Source organism: Narcine bancroftii, chromosome 9, assembly GCF_036971445.1.
Source record: "Narcine bancroftii isolate sNarBan1 chromosome 9, sNarBan1.hap1, whole genome shotgun sequence".
NCBI lineage: Eukaryota > Metazoa > Chordata > Chondrichthyes > Torpediniformes > Narcinidae > Narcine > Narcine bancroftii.
This window is the reverse complement of record NC_091477.1, coordinates 100,397,821-100,417,742: the sequence shown is the minus strand read 5'-3', so window position 1 is coordinate 100,417,742 and position 19,922 is coordinate 100,397,821. Positions and strand designations below refer to the sequence as shown.

Sequence of the window (19,922 nt, the reverse complement as noted above, 5' to 3'; positions counted from 1 at the left end):
ACACCTCTGTTAACAATATCTTTCCATTTCTAGGACATAAATTTTTATTGAGGTTAGACTGAAAGCAGGAACTATTTCTATCTTTAAGATTGTTATGGGCCCTTTTTAGTGAGAGAGTTTGAGAAACCCTCTTTCAACTCTGACAGAGATAATTGTGTACTTGCAGATGCATGTTGCAACACACCCCACTTTTTCTCCAATCCCCCATCACTGTAGAGCAAATGCTACATACCTGGAACTCTGGGTGAATATTGTGGTGTTATTTTGAAGGGATATAACAGATAACTTGAAAAGGCTTGGGAGATGAGCCATGCCTGTGCTTGTGTAAGAGAGGACAATTTTCTTTTACGATTATGTTTAATTCCACTGCCTTGATGATAGATGGATGAAACAGATTGAGCATTAATTTCTATTAAAGTGAAGATAGGGCCATTTATTTTACTGCACACTATACCACAAAAGATGAAAATTAGCCTGATTGATTCAGGAAGCTTTATTTTGTATTGCGGGTAACCGGTGAGTTATCACTCTGTGTCAAATGAACACTGGCCCATTTCTCTGTTCACCTTGGGTACCACTTTAACAAAGATCAACACAAAAATAAATCTACATATGTTGGAAATCCAAAATAAAAGTGGAGAATGCTTGAAACATTCAGCAGCTCCAATAGCATGTGCTAAAAACAAAAGAGTAAATGTTTTACAATACAAATATTAACTTTATAAAAGTGATATAGTTAGAAGTTTCTGAAAATTTAAGAGAATAGTTGTGTAATGCCAAGTATTCTGAAATAAAAGCAAGAAAATCAACTTGCTTAATTCTCCTTCAGATTACAATTATTAATAGTAATTACAGTATTTACTTAAAACAAACATAGCAAGTTCAGGATGATAACTTTTCAAAAAGTATCTGCAGAAATTCATTTTTTATATAGTTCATGTGAACATTATCTGGTACTTGAAATTTTCCTTCATTGTTAATCCTTTTGTCATTTGTTCTTTTTTTATATATATTTTGTTCTGTCATTCACATCAGGTTTTTTTTGTAGAAATGTCATTTATGATTATATCAGGTGGATTTTACAATGGACAGGTAACCTAATTCTTTCAGTAAGGTTAACTAAAAGTTTGCATAGCTGTAAATTACACCTGTGCTTTGACTGAGTTGATGTAGTATAGGTGAAAAGCTTTTTTTTCTAAATTTAAAAGTACTCTAGTCTTTCAAATTTCCTCATCAAGGATGCATACCAATGGCAAACATCAAATTGCTCCTCTAACTGAAATTGTACTTATACAAATACATAAGAAATAGAGGTAGGAGTAGACTACTTGGCCTGTTGAGACTGCTACACCATGGACTCACCTCCATTTACCTGTCTTTTCTAATGACGCTTACTTCTCCTACCATGCAAAAATCAATCTATGTCTTAAATACATTGAATGAGGCAGCTTTTCTAATTTACTTGCACAGAGAATTCCAGATTCACTACTTTCTGAGAGAAGCAATTCTGTCTTAAATCTACTCCCCTGAATCTTGAGGCTATGTCCCCTAATTCTAGTCTCACCCACTGTTGGAAACAACTTCATTTCATTTATTGTCAAATTGCAAAACAATGTAAATGTGGAGAACTATCAAATTAATAGGCTATCATTGTTTTAACTATCAGTGGCTTTTGAATTTCATCAATGTTAACTTCAAGTATACAAAAGTAAAATGGCACTTCACATGATTGTGTTAGCATAGGATACACCAGTTGGAAATTCTCTGAGCAAACATTCCAAGTTCTACTTTCTCCATAAAAAACAGAAAAGCCCATGTTTATTGACACAGAATCTGCTGTCCCTATCACAACCCAGACTAGGATGTACTCCATCAGAACAAAGAAGACAATGAGGATTTCTGATGGTTGTCAACAATTTTGGTCTGTTGTACTGCTCGAGATGTTAGTTAAATATTTGCCAATCTGGAATGAAACTCGAGCATTAGCCCGACAGTATCAACACCTGCCAAATGTTTCTTGGGAGGATCTTTTGGGGAAAGAAAATCCAAGGGTAGCATTTCCAAGCAAGTCAACGTAAGTTGTAAAATAACAACATTTTCTCCCAACTATTGCCCTCATTAGAATACTCAAAGTATAAAAAATGACGTAAAAAGCATTTGTTTTTAAATACGACAACATATACACACTTCTAAATAAAAAAAACTCAATCTTTAAATGTGAACAAAATAATCGTTCTCATCCTGTGTCCTTTAAGTAAACATTAATTTTTGTAAAAATCTTCGCGAAAATAAATTGTGATGCTTATTTCTGGCCCCTTTTTGCAATTATTTTAAGAATTTTAAAATCTTCAAAGTAAAATTTTAGGGTGGTCTCGATCTCTATAGGATTGTTTATTCAGGTCATTCTAAGATCATGAATAAACTGAAAATACAATCCTGCCTTTTTTTTATATTGATGCCAGAATAATGTTATGATTTCTGCAAGGTGTGTTTGTACTTATTCATGTGCAATATCTATACAATCTATTGACATTTTCTAATGCAATAAAATTAGCTGCAAACCACAAGCATTGTATTTGCATATTAAAGTTGAGAAATTATTAGTTTGAAGCTATTTCCTATTATGCTCAGAAGATAGAAATGGAATAATTTCAATCCATCCTTGCTTAGGGTACACAACATCCTCAAACAGAATCTTTTACTGGCAATAGTAAATTGTGTTTAATATTGTTATACATTGATGCACTGCAATATCTTTGTTACAGAAATGTAGACTTTTGAAATAAATTCTATAATTTCCATTCTTTCATTTTCTTGAAGGTCTGGAACTTTATTTGATCAGAAATCGCATTTACTTTGCCTGTTAACATATTTTAATCACTGTTTCATCTCCAACGTATTTTAACTGAAGCAATGTGCACAAGGACATTGGTTATCACGTCTGAACCAGCAAACGAAGGTTCTCCTTCATGTAATACCACAAGACTTCTTTACAATTTTGTTATATACCACACTTGAAACATAAAACCTTTTGTCTGTGTCTCAGCTTAGAATGAGCAGGGATTCGTCATATGCCTTGTTTAAGTAGATCAGGAACTCCGTTGCTACACTTTCATCCTGGTAACTAAGAACTTTGTGCACTGTTTACCCAAAGGATCATCTGTTGAGTCCAAACTCACCTGCTAACCCCAAAGAGCCATGAATATTCTCATAATCCTCAAAGTTGTAACCCATAAACTCTTTCATCAAGAAGCTGTTTCATTGAAGGGTCGTTCAAGTCCCATTCACCCACAGTATTCCTCATCTCCACATGAAGAGAAGCTCCTAATACAGGCATCGCCTTCATGTTTCTTCTTCACTTCTAATCTATTGACATTTTTTTTTCAAACGTGGATTATGTGTCTAATAAAATTCCTGCTATCTCTTTCTGCCCTTGAGTAAATTTAAGGCTAGTGCCACATATGTAAAGAGGCTTGAAGAAAACAATTAAGCTCGAACCATGGTTCCTTTACTTTGTTTCTTAGCAGCACATGAAAAATCTTATTAAAATGCAAGATAAAAATAACTTTAAAAGTTCCTCATGTTCTACTTCAACCTTGATTAAGCTGAAAACATTTTTAAGTGGGAGTCACACAAAAAGCCATAAACAGAACTACTCATTTTCTTTTAACAATTGAAGAATTATGCTGCAAATTAATCAATGATTTGTGTGATCGATCATCCCTGAATAATTTCAAATTATATTCTAGGTCGCAATGAACTCTTTATTATCACATGGGGTTCAATTCTGGGACACAGATCACGGCAAGCTTAGTGAAACCAGTGATGTTCCTTCCCTTGTAATTTCTTTGATTCCAATTAATCACCCATTAAGATATCTCATTGTATGCCGATTTCCTTCCCTGACAGTTGCAATGAGAAATCTGCTGAACCTTTGTCAGACGTGGCTCAGCGACTCCATAGATTTCAATAAAGAGGAAAGTCTGTGCAAGTGAAAAGTAATGTTTCATGTCGTTTAAAGTCTTGGATTTAATTAATATATTGAATTCAAATATGCATTAAATAAGAATTTAGAATCTACATTTTCTTCCAATATTATTCATTTTATCAATGTTTCAATGTTTGCCAAGATCAGAGGAGGGCTTTCGATTTGCAGTGAGAGACCTGCTTGTGATCAGGTACCACCTTAGGCACCTTGCTTCAGTCATGTGCAGGTAACCAAAACTTCGAGGACAGGCAGGTCACCAGGCCATTGAAGGACTTGGATGGAAATACATTCCTGACTGATTGTTGATGCCAACTCATTTAGGAGATCCAAATAAACAGAATACAGGGCCCATGTTTAATTTGGGATAGTGTTGGTGCATAGGTGCCTGAAACAAGTGGAGAACAGAAGACTTCAGAATCAGAATCAAGATTTATTGTCATGAATAAGTTTTAAAATTTGATGTTTTGTGGCAGGTTCATAATACAAACGTATATATTATAACCATTTTATGACATTACTATAAAAAATAAAATAAAATAATAATAGTACACAATAAGTAAGGCAGTGTCTTTGGTTCATTGATTATTCATGAATCTGATGGCAGCAGTGAAGAAGCTGTCCTTGTGCTGTTGAGTGCTCATCTTTAGGCTCCTGTACCTTTTCCCCAATGGTAGCAGAGTGAAGAGGACATGGCCTGGATGGTGGGGGTCTTTGAGGATAGATGTTTTTTTTAAAACACCACCTCATGTAGATGTTCTCGATGGAGAGAAGTCTGGTGCCTGTGATGTTGCAGGCCGAGTTAACAACATTCTGGAGTTTATTCTTGTCCTGAGAGTTGGCGCCTCCATACCAGGCAGTGATGCAACCAGACAGAATGCTCTCCATGGTACACCTGTAGAAGTTTTTGAGTTTTCGGTGGCATACCGAATCTCCTCAGACATCTCACAATGTATAGTTGCTGGTGAGCCTTCTTTGTGATTGCATAGATATGGAGGCTACAGGACAGTTCCTCAGAAATTTGAAATTCTTGACCCTCTCCAATACTGAGCCCTCAATGAGGTCTGGGTCATGTTCTCCTGCGTTTCTTCCTTAAGTCCACAATCATCTCTTTGATTTTGTAGACATTGAGTGCAAGGTTGTTGTCATTACATCATTCAACAAGCTGATCTATCTCCCTCCTGTATGTTTCCTCATTGCCGTTTGTGGTTCTCTGACAACTGTGATGTCATCGGCAAACTTGTTGTCTTGGGTAAACTTATACCTCTCATTTTGTTCATTTTAGATTGGTCACAGTGTTTGAGCTACCGAAAGAAAATAGACACACACACCGAGAGCAGTTCAGTTTATACAAATGTTTATTACTAATTCAAAAGCTGATTTCACACTACAATATGCAAGCCCTTCCCAACTATACTTATCAACGCTTGGACTGGTCCCAACTGCCGAAGCGAGGCAACGACTGCACACTTGTAGTAGGTTGTCAGGGTGCTGGTAGCAGCTTCTCCACCTCCCCCGACCGGGACGTTGCTCGGACTCTGGCTGTTCTTCCTTCTTGACAAGGGGTGTTCCCACCCCTCGGAGAGTCTAAACTTCAGCAGCAGGACCACAGGCTTATATACCCCAAAAACAATTAATCATGCGCCTACTCCTTCTAATATTTGTCAGTCAAAATCAAAACTGAACATTACATTCTACAATTTAGAAGATTAATTATTATGGAACCAGGATGTTATAATTTCCTGGTTTATCTCGTAGATACAAAGACTTATTAAAACTTCTCGAGCAAGACAGGTTGTGACCAATTCGTCAATTTCAGAGTGTTGCATTTGACAACTGCTTTCCCTGGGCCTCACAGTGGAATTCCATTTCAAAGTGTATCTTCAGATAAGTCCCCATGGCTGAGTTTAATTACATCTGCTAGTTCTGAAAGTAAGGTGACCTGCGTGTGGACCCAGTGTCGTCAGTTCCACATAAGCAAAAAGCATCTGGGTACATGGTTTTAATCCTCCATTACACTTGTAGATGGCATTGGAATTGTGCCTGGCCACACAGTCGTGGATGAATAATGAGTAGCAGTGGCCTAAGCACACATCCTGTGTGGATGATCAGTGAGGAGACGTTGTTTCAAATTCATACTGACTGTGGTCTTCCATTGAGAAAGTCAAATTGCAGAGGAGGGTACAGAGGCCTAGAGTTTGTAGCTTCTTGACAAGCACTGAGGGAATAATGGTATTGAAGGCTGAGCAGTAGTCAATGAAGAGCAGCTATATGTATGAATTGGTGTTTTTGAGGAGATCGAGAAGTGAGTTGAGAGCCACAGACAATTAATCTGCCATGGAGCAATCGTGATGATGGGCAAATTACAGTGGGACCAGAATTCTGGCCATGACCAGTCTCTTGAAGCATTTCATCACAGTAGAAGTTAGCGCTACTGGGTGGTAGTCAGCGAGGCAGCCCATGCTACTCTTCTTGGGTACTGGGATGATTGATGGCCTTTTGAAGCTGGTGGGAACCTCTGACAGCCACAATGAAAGGTTGAAAATGCCCGTGAATACTCCGGCTAATTGGTTGGCACAGATTTTCAGTACCCTGTCAGGTACACCGTCACCCTCTTGAATGATGTTCTGATGTCACCCTCAGAGACAGATATCACAGGGTCCTCAGCCTTTTCAGGGATTCTAGTAGGCTTTGTTTGATTCTTCTTCTCAAAGCGGGCATAGGTGTTCAGCTCATCTGGTAGTGAAGCATCGCAGCCACCTATAGTGTTAGCCTTCGCTTTGTGGCTGAAATAGCCTGCACTCCCTGCCATAGCTGCCATGTATCTATCTCTGTCTCTAGCTTCCTCTGGAATTGCCACTTTGCTTCAGAGATGGCCTTCCTGAACTTCTTGTAAAGATCTTGAATACCAGCCTTAAATGCTCTTGTTCTCACCCTCATCAGGTTGCCAATTTTCTTCTTTAGAAAGAAATTACAGAAGGCAATGGATGCAGCTTAGAACATAACAAAAAAACTGCTCTCTATGGGGTCAATCTACATGTTTCACTACCTAGGAAAGAGAGCCAACAGATTGAAGAACCCATCACACCCTGGACACGCCTTCTTTTCAGTCCTTCCATCCAGAAGGCTTAAGAGTGTGAAAGTGTGCACCATCAGTCTTAAAGAGTTTCTTCCCTGCATCTATGAACCCCATACAGTGCTCTCGTGGTGCCCTTGCCCTTGCTTGGTGCTAATTGATCTGCTTTCTCAGTGTAATCCTATACTCTATACATTGCTATATCTAATGTTAGGAATCATCTGTTGGTCTGTCAATGAAGTAATATTTAGTGACATTTAAACACACTAATATTTTATATAATTTCTCATGATTAGGAGTGATGTGATTACTTTATGGTCGAAGAGAGGATTGTAGCAATCAGGGTCCTAAGGAAAAGCGGAAAGACTGTCAACTCTGCCAAAGAATTTTAGTTTCATAGATATTGTGCATTTGATATCAGACTTCTGAATTTTAATTAGGTTTAACTTAAACTCATCAAATGCATTATTCCATCCCGATGGAGTTGAGTGGGGGGTTGAAACTTGCATATTTTCAATAAAGGATTTGGTAAGAGGTGGGGAGAGTGATCAAATGCCCGACCATTGAAGTTTAGCTGAGGTTTCCTAAAAAGTCAAGCTTTTGGAATAATGATAGGTATATTCATCTAGCATGAAAACTGAACTAAGGAAATGGGAAAATTCATTCATTACCCACAATGCAATAACTTACGTTATATGTGATCATTGTTCAATAGAAATATTTTCCATTGCAATGTGACATGATATACAAAAACATGTTTGCGATCTTCATGGTCATTTTGGCCACACAGTATAGAAAAAAAATTGTAGCTTTTTTCTCCCCACAGGTCTTTTTGGGTTTGTTTCTATAATGAGATTTGTAGCATTACAATCTTTTGGAGGAATTTTGATTTATTGTTTTGCTATTGAGTTTATGTGCTCCAAATTATACTTTTTTTTAACATTAAATGCTTTATAATAATCTTTGACTGAGTTTAATCGTTCTTCCAACTTTAGAGGCATAAACACAAATGAGTCAGATATTATTACTACAAATTCACTCAAAGAGTAGAATCATAACTTGAGTACATTATGTGAGAATTGAAGGCCATTAAAGTCAAGTCTGTTTGCAAGATGCTTTACTTCCTGAAAACTTATTGTTCTCGTTTACAAGACATCTAAAATACTTATTAAACAGGAAAGAACTGCATCAAATATTTGTAAGGTTACTCTTCACTCAATTATCAAGTAGTGATTGCTTTAAGATAGCATTATAATCTAGGTTTGTATTGACTATTTTTCAATATTAGAACTACTTAATTATGCTTTGGTTGTGCGTTATTGAGCATAACATGGAGACAAATTATATGAAAATTTGCTCTAGGCCAATGATCTGCTTTAGGGATCAGAGTTGTTGTTCTTGGTAAACGATCTATTATCCAGGAGTCACTAACAGAAAAAAAATCAAAATAGGATTACTATTGTATTAGGATGCATTTTCTGATGGCTCCACAGCCTATCACTGATTCATTTATTGAAAAACTGACATGTGTATGACTTTGCCTACCTTAACATTTCAACTCCAGGAAATATTATCACTTCACTTTGTTGAAATCCATCCCCAACCCCCCCCCCCCCCGCCCCGCCCCCCCCATCCCCAACATATAAACTTCCGAGACAGTCAGGGACATCAATGCTTATAGCACAAGAATTTCAGCTCTGATGAGTTCAGACAAGGTCTCCATTAACTCCAATCCACTGAGGATATAATTAGAAACAAAACTCTGAAAACTACCATATCCCTAAAACAAGCTGGGAAACAAATGTTATAGGCATGAAGTCAGAATAGAATCATCCGCTCTGTATCACTGAATAAATTTACCTACCTCAGAGATCATTCACTGCCTTTGAGGGATGGGGAGGGACAAGGAACAGGCCTTCTGAAAAAGGGATGAAGCTTTTGGGGTGTCAACAAGACTGCAAGATGTGACAGGTCTTTACCAGGATTCAGCTTCTTTGTGTCTTCAACATAATAGGAGTACACAAGTGAGCAACAGTTCTGCAGTCATATTATTAGTCACTGCAAATCTTTGGAAATGCTAATTGTGTTGCATCCTCCCCAGTCCCTGAATGCTGTCAGCTGATAAGATTCAAAGAATGGGCACTTCATTTCCCAAAGAATCACTGCCTAAAAGTTCAGCTTAAAAAGACAAATCTTAACCAAAGCAAAGTGTATCTCACATCTGTTGAACCAGTCAAAATATATGGACCAAGTATAATGATAAATTTGAGCAAAGAAGAGATAAACAATTATTCTTAAAATCACCATTCTACTTTAGATCTTGTTTGTAGGGTTCTCATGTGGATTCAATTTATGGCTGGATAATTGAAAAGCAGATCCAACAAACTTCAATCAAGAACAAAGGTTACAATTAGGCACAATGGTTGCTTCTTGTATTCCACTGAAATAAAACAAAAGTCTGCATAGGTCAAACAGTGTACTTTATATAGCAAAGATAAGGAACATGACCAGTATTTCAGGCTTCAGCCCTTCATCAAGGTATAGGTATAAACAGACATATTTGGACATCATTAGAGAGATTAGAAATAGTCTTACATTCAAAAGCCTAAATTGACACTTGCTATTACAAATACAAATGAAACAATTTGCATAACACATCACATTATGCATAGGTCCTCTGGCAAACCCATTGTAAGTCGAATAAATTGTTAAGTCAAAAAGAATACCGCACCTATCATTTTTTATAATTAAATGTTGAATACCTTTCTTTTTTTTTCTTCTTTGGCTTGGCTTCGCGGATGAAGATTTATGGAGGGGGTAAATGTCCACGTCAGCTGCAGGCTCGTTTGTGGCTGACAAGTCCGATGTGGGACAGGCAGACACGGTTGCAGCGGTTGCAGGGGCAAATTGGTTGGTTGGGTTTGGGTGTTGGGTTTTTCTTCCTTTGCCTTTTGTCAGTGAGGTGGGCTCTGCGGTCTTCTTCAAAGGAGGTTGCTGCCCGCCAAACTGTGAGGCGCCAAGATGCACGGTTTGAGGCGATATCAGCACACTGGCGGTGGTCAATGTGGCAGGCACCAAGAGATTTCTTTAGGCAGTCCTTGTACCTCTTCTTTGGTGCACCTCTGTCACGGTGGCCAGTGGAGAGCTCGCCATATAACACGATCTTGGGAAGGCGATGGTCCTCCATTCTGGATCTTCAGCAGCGTGGACTCGATGTTGTCGACCTCTGCCATCTCGAGTACTTCGACGTTAGGGATGAAAGCGCTCCAATGGATGTTGAGGATGGAGCGGAGACAACACTGGTGGAAGCGTTCTAGGAGCCGTAGGTGATGCCGGTAGAGGACCCATGATTCGAAGCCGAACAGGAGTTTGGGTATGACAACGGCTCTGTATACGCTTATCTTTGTGAGGTTTTTCAGTTGGTTGTTTTTCCAGACTCTTTTGTGTAGTCTTCCAAAGGCGCTATTTGCCTTGGCGAGTCTGTTGTCTATCTCATTGTCGATCCTTGCATCTGATGAAATGGTGCAGCCGCGATAGGTAAACTGGTTGACCGTTTTGAGTTTTGTGTGCCCGATGGAGATGTGGGGGGGGCTGGTAGTCATGGTGGGGAGCTGGCTGATGGAGGACCTCAGTTTTCTTCAGGCTGACTTCCAGGTCAAACATTTTGGCAGTTTCCGCAAAACAGGACGTCAAGCGCTGAAGAGCTGGCTCTGAATGGGCAACTAAAGTGGCATCGTCTGCAAAGAGTAGTTCACGGACAAGTTTCTCTTGTATCTTGGTGTGAGCTTGCAGGCCCCTCAGATTGAAGAGACTGCCATCCGTGCGGTACCGGATGTAAACATCCTGAATACCTTTATTCCACACTGAAAAACCCATTAATGTACACAGCTGAAAGCACACTGGACAAGAAGAATATCTGAAGCATTGAGACTGTCAGTGTGGTTGAGTCAGCTGTGATATTTCTTTTATTATAATAAATAAATTTGGGTTATTTTAAAACAACTGTACTTTATTTGCTATAGAACTCATTGTGGAGGCATCCATCTTGAATCCAACCCAAGCTGCAAACAACTAGTCTCCGACTTCCTCTAGCGGTCAGGAGGATCACTAGGACTCTATCATAACATCCCCTTTCCTTGAGATGTTTAATCTAACACCAATACAGCATTCATTTCAATGTAAAGTTCAACACAAATGTAAACACAACATCACCAGTACAAACTTTTAAATGTGCAGTTCTTTTTCTTTTAGAGATTCAGTCTGTTAGGTGCTTTGACAACATGTGGATCTTCTTAAGGCAGGTACTTGTGTCGGCTCTGCTGGTCCACTACTGCCTAGCTCTGGTGGTGCTCCCTCTATTGTTGTGCAGGCTAAATCTTCTGCAGTTGTCTGCCCCTATGTTTTCAGCAGGCTCTTTTGATTCCTCCTCACTATTTGACCATCCTCTGTTCTAAATCTTGGATTTACTTCCTCTACAATAGTAGCCTTTTTGTCCCAAGTGTTGGAATCTTTTGAGTCTCACTGTATCATGTTGTGCCAGTGGCCCTCAGTTTCTGGCTGGCTTGTCATAGTTTGCTTTTTGTCTCCATTGCAGATGATTTTACTTTCATTTGGCATCTTTGATATCTCTTTTCTTGTTTGGGTCTGCAGAGTAGGAAGTGTTGTATGTAGTCTATGTCCCATCAGAAGCTCAGCAGGTGACATACCATGTTTAGTGGTAAAGCTCTGTGACTCAATAGAGATAGGAGCCAGTGTCTATTGCTTTCTTGAGCAACCATCTATGTGAACTCCTTTCTCTGCTTTACTGTTTAATTGTGGATGCAGAGGCCTTGAAGTCACATGTCAAAAATCATATTCTTCTTCAAAGTTCTAGAATTCTCTACAACTGTGACATGGTCCATTGTCACTGTAGACAATTTGAAGAATTCCATATCTTGCAAAGATTGATTTCATGTCTGCCGCTTGTGTGATCAAATACATGTTAGGAAGTAGGATAGTTCGATAGATCATCAATAACTAGCAATTATTTCCATCAATGTGGAACAGATGAGTCCCAACTTTCCGCCATGGTTCCTCTGGTGTCAGTTATGATCATGGGTTCCTTTGCCTGGTTTGAGTGATGTTTCAAACAGGTCTCACAGCTGGAAACCATCTTGTCAATGTCAACATTTATCCCTGGCCAATAAACAGCAGTTATAGTCTTTCTCTTGCATTTTTCCATTCCAAGGTGCCCCTAATGCACCTTTTTCAGCATCTCATCACAGTGATTGATGAGCAGAAGCCCATTGACAACACTCAGCTCAGTTCTGATGCTGTAGTATGGCCGACATTCACCTCTAAGCCATCTTTCATTCAGATTCTTGATGACCTTCTGTAGAACTGTGTCCTTTTCAGCTGCAATCTACTTTGATTTCATGTCAGATACAGGAAGAGATTCACATCTGTCTCTGTGGAACTCTCATTGTGTGCTTTACTCTGCGTTATTGCCTTGGATAATGCATCAGTTAACACAATAGGTTTCCCTGGTGTGTGCACCCTCTTGACTAGGCTTAAGTTCTCACAGGCTTTGTTACCAAGCAGTGATTCATGTCCATCTGCGACCACGTTGAACCTGAGGTGGTGCTCTTTAATTTTCACTTTTAGTTTACAGGTTTTATAGAAAGTTGTTTTGGATTTCAGAATTTTTCCTTTACTAGTCCTAATCATTTTTTTTTTACTCCCATTGCAGGATACAGCTTGTAAGGTTTGGCACAGATTGGGCATTAAATATTTTAAATACATCTTTTCATTTTCTTATAATTGATGATTAGATTTAAATGACCAAATGTTTTTTTTTAAAAAGATATTTACAGGTTAGCATTTCGTTCAATCTCAGATCCCTGATTTTCTGCTAATTCCTGAGGCAAATATTCTTTACATACTATTTGATATACAACTTTCTCGTAAAGGTTCAATATCTCTTATTTATAAGAATTTGATTGATTTATGAATGGCCTTGTTAGTTAAGATTAAGAGAGACTGGGAACAGGATTTGAATCTTTCATTCTCTGATGAGGTTTGGGATTCCATTTGTAATGTGATTAATATGACCTTTCTTTGTGCATATTGCTTATTGGGATTTAAAGTGGTCCATACAGCACATATGTCTAATATTAAATTATTTCATATTTACTTTGATAAACACCCTCCATGTGACAAATTTAAATTGTGGAGGCTTCTTTGATTCACATGTTTTGGACTTGCCTAGTTTAGAAAAAAATTGCAAAGATTTTTTTCACACATTATCAGTGATCCTTAAAGTTAATTTGGAACCGTGCCCTTTAATCGCTCTTTTTGGATCATTTCAAGATGATGATGTTTTATTGACTTAAATCAAATTTTATCTTTTACTTCATTGATGGCCAGACATGTAATTTTGATTAAATTGGAAGATAACACAACACCTACACACACACAATGGTTAAATGTTATGTCTTGTTTAAGTTTAGAAAAAAATTAGATATATTAAAAATTCAAATATTAATTTCATAATGACATGGGGCCCTTTTATGGACCATTACTCAATCTAAAGTTTTAGGGTTGTCATACCCTTTGATGCTGTATTTCCAGGTTGTCGTCACTTGATATCCACACATTAGTTTTTTTTTCTCCAACCTTGTAGAGTGGGGTTGGCTTTGAATTTTTTCCCCCTTTCTTACAATTTGTATTCTTTACATTTTGTACTGTTTAATTCCTAGATTATTGTATATCTGTGTAAAAATCTTAAAAAGAGTTCACATGTACCTTTTGTGTCAATGCTCTGTCCATTGTAGGCTTTGAGCTGTACAGGATGTGCACAGATGTATGGCTTTATCTTCATTGCCCTGATGTCACACTCACAGATAAAATTGACCTTTGCCCTATGATCAGCTTGAAAGGAATATTTGTTCCATTTCTATGTAATGATACAGTTCACTTATCCTGCTCGACTCTATTCATGCTTGGCTGTTCAGTGTTGATTGGTTTTTAATCTTTCTGCACGAAGTGTGCATCACTGAGAGCGGTTTCTTCCAAAAGGTTTTTTTTTGTAGTGTGCACACCTTCACTTCTGTTGTTTCCCTTTGGAAAAACATTGCTTTGCACAATGATTCTGCCCTTTGCACTTATTAGACTTTTCCATACGCTGGACATTGTTTTGGTGCATGTCGAGTGCCACATCATTTACAATTGTATGTCTATCCACCTTTTTGTTGTTTCCTATATCTCATTTTTTTGTTTATGTATGTGTGCCCCAACCCTAGCTATGACAATGCCTTCTATTTCACGTGGAGCAGAGCTAAATTACTGTGGCATAACTTCACAGGTAAGTTCTGTCTCTCGCAGCAATCTCTTTCTCACTTTCTTATCAAGAATCCAGAACACAATTCAATCACAGATCATTGAATCTTGCAGCGATCCAAAATTGTATGCTCTTGCTTTTAATTTTAAGTTTGCTAAGAAAGTATTGAAATTCTCTCCCTGAAATGTACTCATCAAACATCTCGATAACCTTGTTGAACTTGCCCAGGTCTTTTGCCTTGGCAAAAACAAATATATTGAAAATCTCTAGTGCTTGAGGTCCCACCAAGTTAAGTAGCAGCACAATCTTCCGTGCATCAGGTTTGCTATCAAGTCCATTGGCTTGCAGGTATAGCATGAATCTTTGTGTGAATGGCCTCCACTCACGGGCGACTTTTCAAGTCCAATTTACACCATCAGGAGTCTTTACACTCTCCATCTCTGCTGATAATGACTGATTCTCACCCCTGATACCATGTGATGTTTATTTTATTGTCGTAAGGAAACTTGGGTTCTTTTAAAACAACTATACATTATTAATTATAGAACTCTTTCACTACCTTGTAGAGGCATCCATCTTGAATCCAACCCAAGCTGCAAACAACTAGACTCCAACTCCCTCTAGTGATCAGGAGGATCATGAGTACTCTATCATTACCTCAGCATTGCGAGAGAGCATGCTGTATAATACTGTCGTGCGATGCTGCCATCACCCAGCATCACGGGAGAGTAGCATACTGCATATTGCAAGTGCGGGAACAAATGGGAATTCTAAAATGAAAGTACGGATTCAAACCATCATAATTAAAAAAAAAAATCATGTCGGATCATCATAAGAAGTGAAATACCTGTAATTACGGCTCAAATACGGAGAATTTGGGGGTTATTAATCATGTTGAAGATCATAATTTATATACAGCTAAAGACTAAAATGATAGATATTTAAAGAAAATTAAAAATGAATTGCACAAGAATCACATGCAGAAGTTGGAACGTCTCAAGAAAAATGCAAAAACATCAAGCTTGCGAATACCTAAAGGATCATGAATGTAGAGATGCCTTTCATTAGCTGCTGAATGGCAGAATTTATTGCCTCTCCATCATTCAATATTTGATAAATAAGATGATGTAATATGCATAAGCGCAACAACATGTCAAAGAAACTCAACATCACACAATGCAATAGTGTCATCTTTGCCATTGTATATATAATTCTCCCACTCTCTGTTCAACCCTATCTCCCCACTCCAACATTATATGGAACATTTACAAGTACTCTGTGGTGACTGCATTGTGGAATTCACAACTCAGTATCACAGTGACTGCTCTACTACAAACTGAAAATGTTACATGTAATTTTCAGGCTGACTTGGAGGGGGCAATAAATGTGGGCTTATTACTGTCACAGGCATTCTGAGAACAAATAAAACAACTATTTTGTGTAACTGGATAACTCTGCTAACTCTTTGTATCACTTAAAATATGCTTAAGAATCAATGCTCCTTATTAGAGAGGGAATAGCCATCAATAGACTGCCCAGATTAACTTCAGCAGTTCAGAATGTTCGAGAAAGCTATAATGAGGGACAGATAAACTGGAGATGCGGAGGTTACATTTTAACTTGAGACATCCTGCACTGTAACAACTCTTTCGGCCCTACGAGCCTGTGCCACTCAATTTGCCCAATTAACTTACAATCCCTGGTATGATTTGAACAGTGGGAGGAAACCAGGGCATCCAGAGGAGAATGTACACCCTCCTTACAGACAGCGCTGGATTCAAACCCCAGTCACCAGCTCTAGAACAGCATTGTGCTAACCGGTACACTAACTGTGCCACCCAAGGTTGTTTCTCTTTGGGAATGGGATTAAAAAGTCATGAAGTGTACTGATGGAGCAGATGCAGAAAATTGTTTCCACTGCAGAGAGATCAAGAAGTAGAAGCCATGGAATGAAGGAATTGACTAAAGAATCAAAAGTAATACGAGGAATTTTCTTATTTTCATTCATGGCAATTGTTTAGGCTCTGGAAAATACTAAAATTGCACTAGGGATGGTCAGAATTGTAGTATTAAAATAGGAACTTGCAGGAATTCAGATTAGCACGATTGCTCATGTATGGTGCAAGCTTGGACCTATCAAACAGAAATAATCTGTCCGCAGTGCAAATGTTCAGTGCTTCCGTTGATAGATCTAGTATGATCCATATTAAATAGTTGACTCTCATGTCCTCATTTTTTTTGATAATGGATAATTGTATCTCACAATTTAGAGCAGGTCTTTAGACATCAATGAACCATATTCAGGAGCACCATCCATGCGAAACATTTCACACGTAAGTGCTTTCATCTCCAAAATTGTACTCAGTTTTAATTAAATACAACGGCATTCAATAAATACATGATCCCTCAATAATTACATCATGCATAGACTACATAATTTTTAAACAGTCATGATGTTTCTCATTCATTTATGCATATGCACAAATTCTGGAGATTTTGGTACAGTACAACATTGAAAGATCCAAAAGAAATATACCAAATACGACTCCCATTTTAGCACAGACAATTATTCATTTTGTAAACACTTTAATTTTGGATCTATTTATTATAGGGACCCAAGATATGCAGTGTTTGCTTATCAATGAACAAGTGATTGGATGACACAAGTTGGACTATGTAATCCTTCATTAAATGTTGCTTCTGACAGCTGTTCTCTAAAATCTGAATATTTGTACAGAAAATTTTATGAATTTGACAAAAGGTCATTGGCCCTCATTTACATAGCGATGGTTATTCTTGTTTTATATATTTGAGATAGTCAACATTTTGATGTGTTTTAGGAGACAGAATAATACACGAGAAAAAATTGATTAGTTGAAATTAAATGAAGGGAATTTCAAGATTTGTAAAATTGCAAGGAAAACATTGCCCATGAATTCTTAGTTCAAAGATTAGAATGCAAGGAGAACTTAAAGGATTTTAATTTCAGTGCATACAATTTACAAAGTGATGTCTTCTGAGGTGTATTTAAGCCAATGCTTTAACTCCCTGAAGCACTTCACCTAATGGTTATCGATTCATGAAGCTCATAGTCAAAGGTTGTGACGAATAAGCACTAAAGGAAAAAAAAAGATTTGGCAAGATAAAAATGGTTCCAATAGTGTAGGAATTTTTGTTTACAAATCAAGATAAAATAACGTTCATTATTATTGGAAAGGACCCAAAATATCTTTTTAAATAATCCCAAAATATCTCTTTAAATATCTTAAACATTTCTTCAATATGAAGCAAGAGAAAACAATGTCTAATATTCATACTAACATTTCTAATAACAATAAAATTCCTCCAATTAAATATTCAAAGCCAGAGAAAACAAATTAATATGCATAAACATTTGTGGAGGATATTAAAAAAAAACTTTCTTCTTTCAATGCACATGTAATCTGCTTGGAAATACCATGGCAATGTTGTAGGGACATCTGTGACATGAATGCCAGTGAAATCAGAGAATCCGATCAGCATTATTATCATTTATCATTTGGAAATAACACAATTACATTTCAGAAACAAGCAAAATTACATCTTTAGCTTTCCCAAGTAACCTTGCTGTTTAAACCACCAGAGATTTGATCCCTCGTCCATTCTGAATTAACTAGTTTTAATTCACAAGGCCACCACGATTAATCTGGGTAATTCTGTTTCAGATAGTGGGAATAATAGCTAGATTCATATTCTTGGACAATATTCATTAACCAAAATTATAAAATAATGAGAAAATAGAGGTACAAATTTGTTCCTCTTGAAATTAACTACGTGCTGGAACAAGAAGAATGGAACTTGTTCAGATTGTATGGGACCACATACCAGCAACAAAGCAATGCAATTCTTCATGAAGATGAAGCGAAGTTGGTCTAAAACTGTAACTGAAAAATACACTAACATTCAATTCAATTTACAACAATAAATAGGAATACTTGAAAATTTATGCTAAAACCAAATCCCAGTTTACTGAAGCGTGTAAATTAACAAGTGTTGATTTGGACTGAACATATTCTAAGATTATTGCTAATCAATTACATGAGTAAAATTTTGTTAAATTTCAAATGGTTAATATTGATCTATTAGCTTCAATAATACAACTTCAAAAACTAAAAATTGAGCAGATTTCACTCAGTTTCCCAATCATTTTCAATTTTGTTAGCCAGTTTGCTTTACTATTCTTCTTTTCCTGGGAATATAACTCTCTTCTAAGTGACGCATGTACATGCCAGCTGCTTTGCAGTGTTGTTAGCACTTGGTCATTATTTATGTGAATATTCTGACAACAATAGAAGCTGTCCTCAGTAAGGAAAGAAGGGATCATAATGAATCTTTTGCCCCTCCTTACCCTCAGAGAATATAGCAATGCAATTCCAGCAATGACTACTAAAGAGCATTAGGCACTGATTCTCGAGTCAACATTTTATCACTTTTACAGAAGAATTCTGAAAATAAATGTGTGTTTGATGTTTCCTGAAGAGATGTAACTCAGGATGTTCTTGCTCAGTGGAAGTCAACAACTTACTGGGTAAATGTTAACCCATGAATAAAGCTCCTAAAATATGAATCCATAAACAACTCTTAGTAACTTTTAATAAATATGCTATCATTGAGAAACCATACATACATTAAAGAATTGTTATTTTTCTTGAAGGAGAGCTTCAATGAAAACTTCTAACTTCTCCTGAATCTCACGAACTCTCTCTGAAATATAGAAAAGTTTGACAATAACTGCAATCTCGATACATATTAATTGACAATAATAAATATCCAAATAATCTGGAAGTATATGAATTAATTGTGGATGCCTTCTACCTTAGCATACATACAATTAATTTTTATGAGATACATCATCTCACTTAGATTCAAAACATAACTTGAAGTACATTAATGTGTTTATTGCAGATGATTTCCTGTCAAAGCATACTTGGTTAAATTAAAATATACTTACATTCAACATATTCCAATATTCATTGCACATTACACTTTTTCCTGATTTTTAAAATTTTCAATATCACAGCAAAATTATTTTCACAGGTACCATTCCTTATGATGCCAAACATTATCAGTACAGACAGTTGCATCCCAATCATCTACAAAGTACACTCTGTAGTTCTACTATCACTTGAGCATTCCCTGAATTACTAAATCTGAGAAGATCTGCCAGCAAATGAGGGGACTTGATGTGGCTGAAGTGACAATTTTCATTTTCAAATTTCAAATGCAGGTTAGGCATTTTACGTTACTATCGAAATCATACTGGTACACCATATTAACACCAATATCTTTGTGAGCTGCTCAAATTTCATTAAAATAATTTTGATCCAGATGATTTAAACAAGTTTCATCTACAACTAATCAAAATATTGGCTTGACAGGAGGGCGTGGTAAGATGGCGAATAGGAAGAAGACACGAGAAAACACCTCTCCCCGACTGAATTATTCAAAGCCTGATTTATAAGTGTTTGACCACATTTTAAAAAGTGATAAGGTTGATTAAACAC

The 19,922-nt window shown here is 37.2% G+C and overlaps 1 protein-coding gene across 4 annotated transcripts in view; it reads right to left on the bottom strand.

Moving 5' to 3' along the window:
- Nucleotides 1–16,720: 16,720 nt before the first annotated feature.
- The window catches only part of opa1 (OPA1 mitochondrial dynamin like GTPase), an 84,286-nt gene continuing 81,084 nt past the window's right edge, over nucleotides 16,721–19,922 (bottom strand). For all 4 annotated transcript variants that reach the window (XM_069897022.1, XM_069897024.1, XM_069897023.1 and 1 more), the window contains 2 exons: nucleotides 19,046–19,122; nucleotides 16,721–17,494 (listed from right to left, as the gene is read on the bottom strand). In XM_069897022.1, coding sequence (XP_069753123.1) covers nucleotides 19,058–19,122 — 65 coding nt within the window. In that variant the 3' untranslated portion in view covers nucleotides 16,721–17,494; nucleotides 19,046–19,057. The remainder of the gene's footprint in view (nucleotides 17,495–19,045; nucleotides 19,123–19,922) is intronic.